This window comes from Saccoglossus kowalevskii, chromosome 4 (assembly GCF_978046115.1).
Source record: "Saccoglossus kowalevskii chromosome 4, keSacKowa6.1, whole genome shotgun sequence".
In the NCBI taxonomy this organism is placed as follows: domain Eukaryota; kingdom Metazoa; phylum Hemichordata; class Enteropneusta; family Harrimaniidae; genus Saccoglossus; species Saccoglossus kowalevskii.
The window spans coordinates 40,136,240-40,151,523 of NC_140644.1; the positions used below are offsets into that span (position 1 = coordinate 40,136,240).

General features: G+C 37.0%; 1 protein-coding gene across 2 annotated transcripts in view; it reads left to right on the top strand.

Moving 5' to 3' along the window:
* The window catches only part of LOC102809985 (uncharacterized), a 77,405-nt gene that overhangs the window by 21,700 nt on the left and 40,421 nt on the right, over positions 1-15,284 (top strand). Inside the window, exons 2-11 of one of the 2 annotated variants that reach the window (XM_085498120.1) lie at positions 3,714-3,812; positions 5,801-5,898; positions 6,055-6,087; positions 8,369-8,443; positions 8,685-8,784; positions 11,127-11,192; positions 12,012-12,085; positions 13,582-13,635; positions 13,958-14,069; positions 14,281-14,346. In XM_085498120.1, coding sequence (XP_085354246.1) covers positions 3,714-3,812; positions 5,801-5,898; positions 6,055-6,087; positions 8,369-8,443; positions 8,685-8,784; positions 11,127-11,192; positions 12,012-12,085; positions 13,582-13,635; positions 13,958-14,069; positions 14,281-14,346 — 777 coding nt within the window. The remainder of the gene's footprint in view (positions 1-3,713; positions 3,813-5,800; positions 5,899-6,054; positions 6,088-8,368; positions 8,444-8,684; positions 8,785-11,126; positions 11,193-12,011; positions 12,086-13,581; positions 13,636-13,957; positions 14,070-14,280; positions 14,347-15,284) is intronic. The other variant, XM_085498121.1, reaches the window with a different exon arrangement.

Below are 15,284 nucleotides of genomic sequence, written 5' to 3' on the forward strand. Positions count from 1 at the left end.
TTCCTTGGTAATCATCTTCTGTGAAATGATTTTCACACACAACATAATTGTGGCTGTATAACTTTGGCTTAAAATCTGTACCAATATTAGCTAGCCATTCTTTGTGTAGACATCTTTTTTTCTTCGCACAAGGGAATGTGAAAAAAGACATCCCCGAATTTCGGTCGCGGTCATTTGAGCATCCATAGTATTTGCAGACAGCCATCACTCTGCAGGGGGAGTTGAATGACACGATTGGTTGAAATAATCGTCTCATTTGCATAAATTAATATTCATGAGCAATGACAAACTCGTTTTTTCAGTAGTATTGTGCCAAAATGGTTTCCGATAGCATACATGTTAGTTATAAATTGACTGATTCTATCGTTACGAGCTGAAAAAATAATCGGAAAAATGATGTAAAGGTATTTTTTGAGACACGTTTTCGATCAGACTCCAGCTAACTATTGAAAGTAAACACAGGTTTTCTCTTTACCATGATCATAGCAAGTTATGAAATTAATGGAGAATGCAGAGGCACGTTTAAATTTCACTCTAGTAGTATTGCTCAAAATTGCTCAAAATGTTTTCGGTGAATTTTATCAGTGACAAGTTACCTAAATAGTATGCATTTCGAGAAACCACAGTGTGTGTGCATGCGCAGTTTGAAATGGAACAGTTTTGAATGCAATAAAATGACGCGTAGAACTCGGGCTCCAGCAAGAAATTGTGGCGTCAAACTGGTTGTCGGTTTAATTGTTTTGCAATAGACAATAATTTTGGAGCCTGTAGTTGTCTATGAAATGTTTCTAAGTTTTGTTGAGGATTATTCTGTAAAGAAATTGCTGAAATTATTTTATCTGTTCGTAAACGGGACGTTGTTGCTTGACGATGGGCTACGGACGACTGACGTCAAAACGTTCCATTCAGATCAGATGGCGCCCTCTCGTGCCAATCCCCCCCCTGACTCTCTTGAAAGTAGCGCAATGAATTATGACTCTCTAAGTGATTATTTTTCTCTCTCATTATAACCCCCTAATTAACCTAGCCTTTGACGTCACAGTGCATAAACGAATTCCGCTCGCATTCTCGTCTGACTCAATAGAGGGCACTTGAAAATTGCCAAGATGGCGGCGACCATATGGCATAATATATGGGATTATAACTATATTAATTTTTTTTTTTCAATTTTTTTTTTCATTATGCTGCTATGTGGCCAACAATATTGACAGGATTGACCTTTCCTTTAAGTTTTTCAACCATTACAATATGTCAGTGCATTTATAAAACTTAAGAAAATAAAAATACTTGAAAGAAACTTGTTACATTACAGAGAATAAAATGGATATTCGTTATCTGTGGTTGATATTTTTTTTACATCAAGTGGTTTAATTTATTCATCAAAATAATTCATGAACATTAATATAGTACTTGTACACAGTATTTGAGGTTGGTGTAAATATAAAAGTGCTAAGAATTTTTTTTTAAATATGTGATTGGTATGCTATCTATATGCAAATTAGATATGCTAATTATACGCAAATTAGCGCAAGCAATGAATTTGGATGAGACAAGCTCGGAGTTCTCAGAAGAGATGGTGACTTTCCTTTCTAATTGGGCTGCGGCTTATAATAGGACTATAATGGTACATTGCAGTTTTATCAAACCTCTGTCAGTTACAAATATTACCGTACTTATTCGGGTAAGAGCCCATGCCTGGGCAAATGCCCACCCCCACTTTTGACACAATAAAGAAGTTAAGGCCATATCCGGGCACACGCCCAGGGGGTCTTTTTCTACACACACACACACACACAAAAAAACTATTTTCTATTCGTTGACTGTGGTTGTATTAACAGTTGACTTTCTTGAAGTCTGTCGTGATGCTCATAAAAATTCTTTAAATATAATTGTTAATTGTATTAAAACAATGGGCGAAATAGCTGTGACAGGTTTCTGCCTTCAAGGCAGCGCGTTCACCGCTGATTTTTTTCAGAATCATAACAGTCAGCAAGTCTATGAAAATATATATTTAAGCAGAAACAGTTGTTCTCTTTTTGAAATATGTCGTGGCCCTAAAAAGGGCCGGCCGTTTGGTTTGTGCTTCCTTAGAAACGATTCAAGCAAATGGTATAAGGAGAGCTGCTAAGCAAGTGTCACACTCGTTCGGCTTTAGCGTCGTCAACAATAAAACCAATGTTGCAATATTGTAGCAACCAGTACCTGGGAGAGTGGTTGAAATCGCGTTATTTTGGCTTTATAAATATTTTGTAGCAGCTTGCGAATCCATAACTGGGGCCAGCAATTTTGCAATGTCACGCCGAAGACTGCCAACTTTTTTACCATCTTTCATCACAGATATTGCATTTCTGTCATGAAAACTATTCTTCTGTCGTTGGATAAAAAAAAACCTTCCTATTTCAAGTCCACCACGATATCTATATAGTGAAACACTCCAACTGCCGGAACTTGCTGAATATTAACTTTCACCGTGATTGATAAGCGTCGAGTCTGATAAGAAAGCAATGTCACGATTTGACCTTTATGATGAAATACTAGTAGTAGTCATGTCATTCTTAGCCAATCAGTAAAGCAGATGCATAAAGGTGTCAAAAATGATTGCTAGACTAAACAAAAGCATCGTGTGCCATCGCAGCAGAGCGACCCCATTTTTCTTGTCTCTTTATTGTGATTAGATATGAATGAAAAGTGCCAAGCTGACAGACTGCGAAATCCATGGATTAAAAGTGCCAAGTCCAAATTGTGTGGGATCAATGAACTTCAGGAACAAGTTGTAGGGATTTTGTTCGACGGCTACAGTGACGTAGACTTGGACTTTGGGGGTTTTGAGTTTGACGAGGATGGCAATAAACGTACAAATAAAGATACAAGAAGCTATGAATTTTTATAATTTTTACTGTGGAAATTTGTAAATTATTATTGATCTTGTATGACGGCTGATTCGTAATTTGTCGAGACCGGAAATTATTTTACGCAGTTTAACCCCTGACATTTTAATTCATTTCGAGTTCACGCGTATTGGGCGTGTTTGTTGGTGGGAAAATCCTAATTCAAATGATTCTTCACTGTCGATTTTTATTTTTTCTGATTTATTTGTCACATTATAAGCAATACATTATTTTTGTTTTACTTCTAGTGTTACATATTGTTCATTTATTTGCGTTGCATGTTTTCATTTGCCGATCTATTCCCTGCCGCAGTTCGATCTGCGTGTTGTCTATTTTCGCGAATATTCGTTTTTTTTGCCTGGGATCTCCTGGCAAACCCCTTCTTTTTGGCAATTTTCCATGTTCAGGACCCTGGGCTTATACCCGGGTAAATATGGTATTTGAAAATACACCATGTCTAACTATGCAAACTTACAATGAATTACCACTTGGTAATGAATCTTGGTAGTGAAACTTCAGTCACTTATTACAGAAAAGAAAGCTGTCAGAGGTCATGGGATGGTTGAGATATACCTGGTGTTTTGCCGTTGTTATGTTATGTTATGTTACGTTATGTTATGTTTCCCACATAGCTAACACTCCCCACCGTATCATCTCTCCAGTCCCTTTCATTGACTAGACAGTGGTAGTCGGTTGTCAAGAACAAAAGCTCAATCAGTTCATTCTATTTTGTTGGTTGACGCTGCAAGGGAAAGTCAACAACTGGTTTGCACTGATAATAATTTTGGAACCTTGTTTCTTACGTTCATTATTATATCTTGATAGGTTGCGCACCTGCCCCAGGTACGTATAATGTGAAAGTTGTACAGAAATCCACAAGACCAGTTGTATTTGAAAAGTCAGACAGATTTAAAGCTTGTAAAGGTATGATAATATAGCAGAAACTATTTTTTTTAGTATTTTACTTATATTTGTATCTGTTGTGCTATGTATTTTAACTCAAGTGGGACTCTTTTTTTTTTTTTTTTTGTGTGTGGGTGTATAAAGGGTCTGTGTGAATTAGTGTTAAATTTCCTGCATAAAAAGATATACCGTTTGCAACCTCTGCATGAATAGTTGTCTTTGATAAATGGTAAACCTGTGCAATGCCCACCCACACGTTTCCCATTTTAGATCTGTGTTCCACTGAAATGGGCAGTTATTGATTTGATCCCAAGTAAATTTGAGATATTTCTCATGTTGTAACCACGCCCACCTATCCTGAAACAGTAGACTGTTTTCGGATTTCCGACTCTCGCCGAAAGTGTGCCACCAAATGCCAAAATATGAGAGGAAGTCATGCCCCTGAGCCGTAATAACACTGGTCATTGAATATACTTTTAAACGATGTACATTTTTCAGTCGGCTCTTTTTTTTTTCTATTTTTTTTTGAGAGTTTTTAGATGTTGTGTTGTGGGCAGTTGCAGTGATACGTATAGTCATAGTGTAATTATTCACACGTTTCTGATCGATCCGAAGATGCGACATCAGTTGATGAACGCCGTGAAAGCAACGAGAAACAGCGTCATATAAAGTGTCCACTTAACTTTAGATTCTTTTTTTTTAAAAACTGTTCTCACCCATGAAAAAAACAACTAGGTTTAAAGAGAAACACCGACAACCTGGCGCAACACTTTTTAAAGAAATAGATTCCGGACCAGCCCATGATCACCGAGGCGGATTTCATTAGAGGGAGAGACGTCGGGCAAGTTTTTCAAATGATTTGACTTTTTGCGATCCTGATTATCGTTTTATAGAGACCATTTAGTCCGTTTTAAGTAAAAGGTAGAAATAATTTTGACAGTGACACGAAAAACGAAGCGTCGAACAAACAGGAAATTACACAGCCTTTACACACTGCTAATTGTTTTCATTTTCGCAGGCTAAAAGTTTCTGAGTTGTTCGGTGATTGTCGTTGAATGTCGAATTCACACCTCTGTTACCTTTACTTGCAGCTTGATCTGCGTAATAATTTATGGAATAATAATCCAGGCTTGGGCTGTCAATGTGTTTCCACCAAATAAGTTTTAATATGATGTCATAATTATGACAATCACGCCATGGATTATGCTAACTCGAATCCACTCTGAATTTATCCAATTAAACGCCGCCTTTAACGCACTTGTCCTCGTCGTGACCCAACACGCTCATCTATTTCAACAAAATGTCAATTTATTTCCACGCGGTTGTGATTTGTCGTTTTTTTAATTATTTTATTTCATTTATTGATCACTATAGTTTAATGTTTAGAATGTCAAAATATGTTCTCTTTTTATTTTAATTTTGAAAGTTTGTTTTTGTTTTACTCAAACGATCGATGAAAAAAAACAGTGTAGTAACATGCCTAGTAACCTGCTAAATAACGAGACAATTCAGATGTCAAACTCTATTTTATCCAGCGACAGTGTACAAACGTGCGCCGGTGACGATCCCTGGTGAGGATCACGGTGACCCGCTACACTAGAACGAACATATTTAGCATCTAACTCAACCCCATGCAACAAACTTGATACTATGTGTTCATTATGGTCCATTTTTCCTCGACGAACAAGTACATAAGTGACAATTTAGTCAAAGATGAGAAAACAGCCCAAGAAATTTGCCTTAGTTACACGTATCGGCAATGCAAGCTGCCCAGCGACTTCCCCTTCTGACGTCACAAGGGGAATTGCTGTATGCAAATGAGAAGCTAATGAGGAGCCTCGTTTTAAAATACACAAAAATAAAGTTGCCGTAGACTGCGTTTAAAACACATTTTTTCAAAAAATAATTTATGCTTAGAAATATAAAAATTAATAATTTATGTATCAATGGTAATTTTAGGCGTGAAAATAGCAGCCATTTCACAGGCACTTTAATATATTTGTTTGTAGAATCAGTTGGCAGCTGTCATAGTGAGTTGGATACTAGTACTTGTAGCAGCTACTTGAGTACACCATCTAAAAAGCTGTTTGCATCGCCATTCCAACGGGTAAGTAACAAAACAATCTCACTTGGTTTGGCATGTATACACCACATGGGCCTAATATTAAACGCAATACAAAGCATGTCCACCACATTTTACACAAGGATACAAATTATGTGTTTTTTTTTCTAGTTATAACGCTAAAATTTGTCCTGTTTTTAGGCTCCGAACTCACTCCGAAGTCTCAACAAAAAGGTAAGTTTAATTTTACAATGTTTGATCATAGACCTTGTTTTCTAAAGTCTATGGTTTGATACAGTTTCAGGCAAGTATTGGCAATCCTTTAGCAAATATAAAAATGTCACTGATATTTGTTTTGAGAAAATCATGTCTATTTTATGCAGTTAATACATGGACATGAGAAAAAGTAAAACCTGACTCTTTCAAATAAAAAACATAGTAATTTTTTGATGACTCAAGTGTATTCAAACAGTTTCTGAAATCATCAAAATTTTGCACTGACTCTACTTCCTACGTATGAGCAAAAAATAAATCTCCAAAATGAAACATTTTTAGTCCCCGTTCAGACGCAGTGTGTCCGTGCGTGCGTCTGTGCGTGCATTCGGATCCGTATCTTAGAAATGCCTGGACCAATCACAATCAAACTTCACACATACATCATACATGATAGTATACATATGCACGTCAATTTGTTTCACGATCTGATTGATGGCCGAATGGCGGCTATTTTTGTGCTAAAAATCATCAAAAACAAGCATTTCTTAGCTGTTAACAGATGGATTTTGTTCAAACTTGGTATATACATTAGACATTATGGGACCTTGATGCAAATAATTTTGTTTTTTAGATAAGATTCAAAATGCCCGACTGGCGGTCATTTTGTTTTAATGAATGTGGTTCTCGTGCCATATCTTTGACTTGCTTTCACTGATTATGTTCAAATTTTGAATATTCATTATACATCATGTCATAGATATATTGGTTTGACGATCCTATTCAAAATGGCCAAATGGTGGCCTTTTTTGTGCTAAAAAATCATCAAATATCAAGCATTTATGGATGGATTTCGTTCAAACTTGGTACATATGTTAGACATTACAGGTTCCTGATGCACATCATTTATTTTTCAGATCGGATTCAAAATGGCTGTCTGGCGGCCATTTTGTTTTAATGATTGGGCTTCGAGAGCCATATCTCTTAAATGCTTTGACTGATTATATTCAAATTTTATATATTCGTTATACATCATGTTATATATATACATGTATTCAAAATGGCTGATTTTGAATGCTGTTCCAGAGCAATATCTCTCAATATGGACAAGTACTTTTTTGACGATCAGATACAAATGTCAATCATTTTAATGTTAAAAAATCATATTCCTGACATGGTTATATTCCAGCTATATTACTATAAGCAAAACTATCTATCTTAAATTTGATAACTAACGGAAACTGTGCCATGCATGGCTTGTTTAATTTTTTAATCAGTTTCTCATCCTTGTTCAAACTTGCAGAGATTGTTTGCTCTATTGTACTGTGCTGCGCTGCGCTGCGCTGTGCTGCGCTGCGCTGCACTTTACGCATAAGTGAAACTGTATTGAACATTCTTGCTGTTTGCATGCTTGCAGGAATCATGTGACTGCTTCTGCTTGTATACATGCTTGCAGGACTCATGTGACTGCCTCTGCTTGTATGCATGCTTGCGAGGTTCATGTGACTGTCTCTGCTTGTATGCATGCTTGCAGGGTTCATGTGACTGCCTCTGCTTGTATGCATGCTTGCAGAGTTCATGTGACTGCCTCTGCTTGTATGCATGCTTGCAGGGTTCATGTGACTGCCTCTGCTTGTATGCATGCTTGCAGGGTTCATGTGATTGCCTCTGCTTATATGCATGCTTGCAGGTTTCATGTGACTGCCTCTGCTTATATGCATGCTTGCTGGGTTCATGTGAATGCCTCTTCTTGTATGCATGCATGCTTGCAGGGTTCATGTGACTGCCTCTGCTTGTATACATGCTTGAAGGGTTCATGTGACTGCCTCTGCTTGTATGCATGCTTGCAGGGACCATGTGACTGCCTCTGCTTATATGCATACTTGCAGGGTTCATGTGACTGCCTCTGCTTGTATGCCTAGTTGCAGGGATCATGTGACTGCTTCTGCTAATATGCATGCTTGCAGTGTTCATGTGACTGCCTCTGCTTGTATGCGGGGTTCATGTGACTGCCTCTGCTTGTATGCATGCTTGCAGGGATCATGTGACTGCCTCTGCTAATATGCATGCTTGCTGGGATCATGTGACTGACTGCTTGTATGCATGCTTGCAGGGATCATGTAACTGCCTCTGCTTGTATGCATGCTTGCAGGGATCATGTGACTGCCTCTGCTTGTATGTATGCTTGCAGGGATCATGTGACTGACTACATGTATGCTTGTTCATTGGTTCAACTTTTATGAAGTGAAATTTTCCAAAATAATGGGAAAACATAATTATTTCTGGTTATCAAACCTAACAGATATCTGCAAGTTGTGAAAACATTGTCTCCAAGAAACATGCAAATCTTGCCGCAGAATTGGAGGATAGAGATCAGGTAATTACAACTCGAGATATTCGTATTTCCCACCATTCAAGATGTATGTATATCACCCACAGTTATTCTGAACTGCTTGTAGAATGTTTCATCCATCGTTGTCACGGTGGTGATTGCCTAGATACCCTTGTACTGAAGTTCAAGGCTTGCTATAACCAGCAAATCCCAAGCCATTCATGCTTGTCCTAGTACAGTTATCTGAAAGAATATCAGATGAAATAATAGTAATCTTGTTTTATAGAAAATTGCAGAGTTGCAGTTGAGAGTCAAGTGTGCAGAAAATGAACTGTTAGTGCTGCAGTGTAACATAGATAGACTGACAGGCAGCAACAGTAAACTAGGTATGTGATTGTATTCAAGTGTTAGCATTGACAGACAGCAACAATACACTAGGTATGTGATTGTATTCAAGTGTTAACATTGACAGGCAGCAACAGTAAACTAGGTATGGGATTGTATTCAAGTGTTAGCATTGACAGACAGCAACAATACACTAGGTATGTGATTGTATTCAAGTGTTAACATTGACAGACAGCAACAATACACTAGGTATGTGATTGTATTCAAGTGTTAACATTGACAGCCATCAACAATACACTAGGTATGTGATTGTATTCAAGTGTTAACATTGACAGCCATCAACAATACACTAGGTATGTGATTGTATTCAAGTGTTAACATTGACAGCCATCAACAATACACTAGGTATGTGATTGTATTCAAGTGTTAACATTGACAGCCATCAACAATACACTAGGTATGTGATTGTATTCAAGTGTTAACATTGACAGGCAGCAACAGTAAACTAGGTATGGGATTGTATTCAAGTGTTAGCATTGACAGACAGCAACAATACACTAGGTATGTGATTGTATTCAAGTGTTAACATTGACAGACAGCAACAATACACTAGGTATGTGATTGTATTCAAGTGTTAACATTGACAGCCATCAACAATACACTAGGTATGTGATTGTATTCAAGTGTTAACATTGACAGCCATCAACAATACACTAGGTATGTGATTGTATTCAAGTGTTAACATTGACAGCCATCAACAATACACTAGGTATGTGATTGTATTCAAGTGTTAACATTGACAGCCATCAACAATACACTAGGTATGTGATTGTATTCAAGTGTTAACATTGACAGCCATCAACAATACACTAGGTATGTGATTGTATTCAAGTGTTAACATTGACAGCCATCAACAATACACTAGGTATGTGATTGTATTCAAATGTTAACATTGACAGCCATCAACAATACACTAGGTATGTGATTGTATTCAAATGTTAACATTGACAGGCAGCAACAGTAAACTAGGTATGTGATTGTATTCAAGTGTTAACATTGACAGCCATCAACAATACACTAGGTATGTGATTGTATTCACGTGTTAACATTGACAGCCATCAACAATACACTAGGTATGTGATTGTATTCAAATGTTAACATTGACAGCCATCAACAATACACTAGGTATGTGATTGTATTCAAATGTTAACATTGACAGGCAGCAACAGTAAACTAGGTATGTGATTGTATTCAAGTGTTAACATTGACAGCCATCAACAATACACTAGGTATGTGATTGTATTCACGTGTTAACATTGACAGCCATCAACAATACACTAGGTATGTGATTGTATTCAAATGTTAACATTGACAGGCAGCAACAGTAAACTAGGTATGTGATTGTATTCAAGTGTTAACATTGACAGCCATCAACAATACCCTAGGTATGTGATTGTATTCACGTGTTAACATTGACAGCCATCAACAATACACTAGGTATGTGATTGTATTCAAATGTTAACATTGACAGGCAGCAACAGTAAACTAGGTATGTGATTGTATTCAAGTGTTAACATTGACAGCCATCAACAATACCCTAGGTATGTGATTGTATTCACGTGTTAACATTGACAGCCATCAACAATACACTAGGTATGTGATTGTATTCAAGTGTTAACATTGACAGACAGCAACAGTAAACTAGGTATGTGATTGTATTCAAATGTTAGCATTGACAGCCATCAACAATACACTAGGTGTGTGATTGTATTCAAATGTTAACATTGACAGACAGCAACAGTAAACTACATTTTGTAGGTATGTGATTGTATTCTAATGTTAACATTGACAGATGTCAACAGTAAACTACGCATGTGATTGTATTCAAATGTTAACATTGACAGCCATCAACAATACCCTAGGTATGTGATTGTATTCACGTGTTAACATTGACAGACAGCAACAGTAAACTAGGTATGTGATTGTATTCAAATGTTAGCATTGACAGCCATCAACAATACACTAGGTGTGTGATTGTATTCAAATGTTAACATTGACAGACAGCAACAGTAAACTACATTTTGTAGGTATGTGATTGTATTCTAATGTTAACATTGACAGATGTCAACAGTAAACTACGTATGTGATTGTATTCAAATGTTAGCATTGACAGCCATCCACAATACACTAGGTGTGTGATTGTATTCAAATGTTAACATTGACAGACAGCAACAGTAAACTAGGTATGTGATTGTATTCTAATGTTAACATTGACAGCCATCAACAGTAAACTAGGTATGTGATTGTATTCAAATGCTAACATTGACAAATGGTAGAATACACTTGATATGTTATTGGGCTAACAGTTGTTTTATTGTATCAGAAGCCGACAAAACTGAATCATTGATGTGCTGTGAGAAAATGAAGCAAGAAATCACTGAATTAGAAGGTTTGCTTTTTACCATTTTCTTTTATCACACTATTATTCAATATCAGTCAGAATAATACTGACTGTAATTTCATTATGAAAAGATATTAATATATTCTGCTTCATGAATTTATCCCATACAAGGTTTTTTGTATATAAAAAGAAACAGATCAAGACCAATGGAGTATAAAACCCATTAGGTTAAAAATTAACAATGAAATTACATTAAAGAAAATATGCAAAAATTGCACCAAATTCTGGTGAAAAACGATGATGGGGCTTAGATGGTGAAAAACAATGATGGGGCTTAGATAGTGAAAAACAATGATGGGGCTTAGATGGTGAAAAACAATGATGGGGCTTAGATGGTGAAAAACAATGATGGGGCTTAGATGGTGAAAAACAATGATGGGGCTTAGATGGTGAAAAACAATGATGGGGCTTAGATGGTGAAAAACGATGATGGGGCTTAGATGGTGAAAAACGATGATGGGGCTTAGATAATGAAAAACAATGATGGGGCTTAGATGGTGAAAAACGATGATGGGGCTTAGATGGTGAAAAACAATGATGGGCTTAGATGGTGAAAAACAATGATGGGGCTTAGATGGTGTAAAACAATGATGGGCTTAGATGGTGAAAAACAATGATGGGGCTTAGATGGTGAAAAACGATGATGGGGCTTAGATGGTGAAAAACAATGATGGGGCTTAGATGGTGAAAAACAATGATGGGGCTTAGATGGTGAAAAACAATGATGGGGCTTAGATGGTGAAAAACAATGATGGGGCTTAGATTGTAACACTGAGACAGCAGAAGTAAAATGTTGATTTTATGCAGGTCTAACTGACAAATTAAAAGAGGAAAATGAAAATCTTCAGCAAAAATTATCAACTCGAGAAGAAAGCCTTGCAGTAAGTTGAAAAGTTATTAAGTATATATTGACTATAGATTGAAACCATTATAGTTGGTATAGTTGTAGATCATTGGGACCATTATAGAGTTCCTTAAGGCCCTCCTAACCAGAACCCTATCACTCAAGCCCCCCAATGTAAATCAATATGCCCCTCCAAGTGACCTGAAGCGGGGTATATGCAATTGGAATGGAAGAGGGCATTGGAGGGGCAGGGGCTAGGATTAGAGTTACAGTGTTCTCCCCAGAAATTTTTCGTAGAGTCGCGACTAATTTGCATAATAATTAGCGTAAATTAACATATTGTTTGTCATATGGGGAAATAAAACAAAACAAGTTTTTTTTCTATTTATTTTATGTACAATCTGTATACAATTATTGCACTGCATGTTTAGTATTACAAATGTCCTGCAGAAATACTGAGTTTTCTGTTTCTTTGCTTGGCCGGTCCCGGTAAATTAAACATGGGGTTGATTATTCTCATTGCTTGTCTTCCAGTTAAGTACAACAACTGTTACGAGTCACGATACTTACGCTACTATGTTCGAGCAATAATAGTTTTTCTGGCTGAAATTATCCATCTTTATGTATTTTTTTTAATCATTGATGTTGTCTGTTCAACACAATTGTGAACAATTCGAGACAACTGAGGTCTGAATTACGAATTGTCGCCATTGTTATACCACGTAAAATTGAGGCTTTTCTTCCAAGAAATAGCACAAGTGTCACTCCAATTTCCACACGTTTCTTGATTAGAATTCCTGATTTCTTGATAAATATATTATTTTCAATTATGCTTCACTTAATTCATCCGAATCTGAGCACGATATGCGATCCGAGTGGGAAGTTCACGCTCGCTGGATCTTACGTGGGTGACGCCATCTTGGATTCACAATCACGAGGTCAAAATTGTTTACATCATAAATATATATTTTTTCACATTTTGATCTCAAAAAACAAATACAATATCAAAAATACTGCCAAAAATCAAAACTTATAATAATAGTTCGACTACATTTCTAAAAATAATAATGAAAATACGTTTCGTACACACCGGAAACATGTGGCTTTTGACCCCAAGTGTGACCAAACATTTGCATATGAATATACGTTTGGCAAAGAGCATTTGACACCGGGGCTTACGGCTTTGTCTTTATAGAACTGCTTTGTTTTTTTAAAACGATATCCAACCAATGAGAAACAACAGGGGATTATCCCGGGGAAATTGGCGTTAATACAATGCATTTGTAGATTTAACTAGTTAGCCAGGAGAGACTGTGAGAGACTGAAGAAATCAGATAAATAATAGCATCGCGGAGGAAACACATAGCGTCGTGGGCAAATCCGAAAGTGTCGGGGCCCGCGACGCTGTTTTGGCCTGGGGAGAACACTGGGCCCTAAGGAACTTACATTATAGTTCGTATATATTGATTGTAGATCATTGAGACATTATAGTAGTATAGAGTTTTTTAATAAATACACTTGATTGTTTTATAGATTGACGTATGTAGTCATGGTAACATTATAGATGAACTGGAAACCAAGAAACAGGTAAATTCAAAAACTATTAATGAACATAATCAAAATTGGTACAGTGACAGTTCATAATAGTTTACATGTGTGTTTGAAGTATATGACCCAGATGGCTGAATTCAAAAATAATCTTAATTTCAGTACTTCATCAAAGTTTTTTTGGAACATTGACAATTTTCCTGAGATTCAGTATGATGATTAAAGGGGGTGCTTGAATAAGCACCACCCCTTAAAAATTGTTTGAAGCTGAGTACCCTGGGTGCAATGGTAGAAGCAAACATTGATGATATAGTGATTTGTGTGTATCTATTAAATGAGCTTTGTCTTTATAACTAAACAGCAAATCATAGAATTGGAAATGACACTTGATTATCGAGTCAAAACATTGGAGGCTGATTTGGAACAGTCGGAAGCTAATATTGCAGCACTGAAGGAAACAAACGAAGCACTGGGTAAGTTTTTTCACTGCTGTTATACATATACAGTTTACAATTAACATAAATTCTGTGAGTCGGGCAAACTGGAATTTTTAAGACTGCTAGTGACATGACGTGCATGAAATATTGTCTCCATGCTAACACCAAAAGTATGTCTAAACTGGTTTACATGACTACAATATGATAGCTGGTAATGAGTGTTAAGTTGTGGGTGTCTTTCTTTCAGTTCAAAACAAAAATGATGCATTGGCACACAGTGATGAAGTGGAGCATGAAGTCATCCAGTTACAGGGTATGTACAGTACTCATTCCGCCCAACCTCCCGCTTTTATCGCTTTTTTTCCGACCGCTTATCGCTTAATTTCCGACCGCTCGCTGCTTTCCGACCGGGAACCGACCGCTTTTTTTCCGCTCGCTCGCTCGCTTTTGTTCGCTCGCTCAATCCTGCTATGGCTGGCTTCAGAAACATCGTCCGCTTGCCAGCCGACCGCTGGAGTAACAATGACCGTACATTGTATGTATAAACTTAAGTTTTTATTCGTAATAAATTTAGGTTTTAATGACGATTCAAAACACAACGCCTATTGCTTCTCTGTTTTGGAACAAAGACGCCTTGAAATCGCTTGACACATTGTAACGTTTGCTACGCAAGTCGAACTGTGACCTGTATTTACATATTTACGTCCTTGTGTAGTTCAAGCAGCTATATGACTGGTCAATCGCGATATGTATTGAGTACTAGTATTTGTGTGTTGTGTGTGTGTTTCTGTGTGTGATTTTGACTAAATTTATTCCGAACGGCGCTCAAAATAATTTGACACTTTGTTATTTTCGAACGCAACTCACACTATGACTCTTACTCAATTTGCATAAGTAATACGAATGCTGTAGTTCAGAAAATCTATTGGTTAACTTTTGCTCGTGTCTGGGTGCGCAAAACAAAACTGCACATATAATTATCGCATAGCTGAATTTCTACAAATCAATTGGACTTAAATTACTAGTATAATGACTGTGACGATTAATCGCTTGTCTGAGTACATGCGGCGACGAATTATTGGATTGGCAGCAGCCGAACGAAAAATGAAAGAGATCTCGGAACAGTTAATTTGTTGAGGAAAACAAAACAAACGCAGCCAGTGATACATTTTGAAAACAAAAATACAAAATAAACGCAATCAGAGGCGCCGACCACGCGCGTTGGAAATAAATAAAACGTGTTGTGACAGT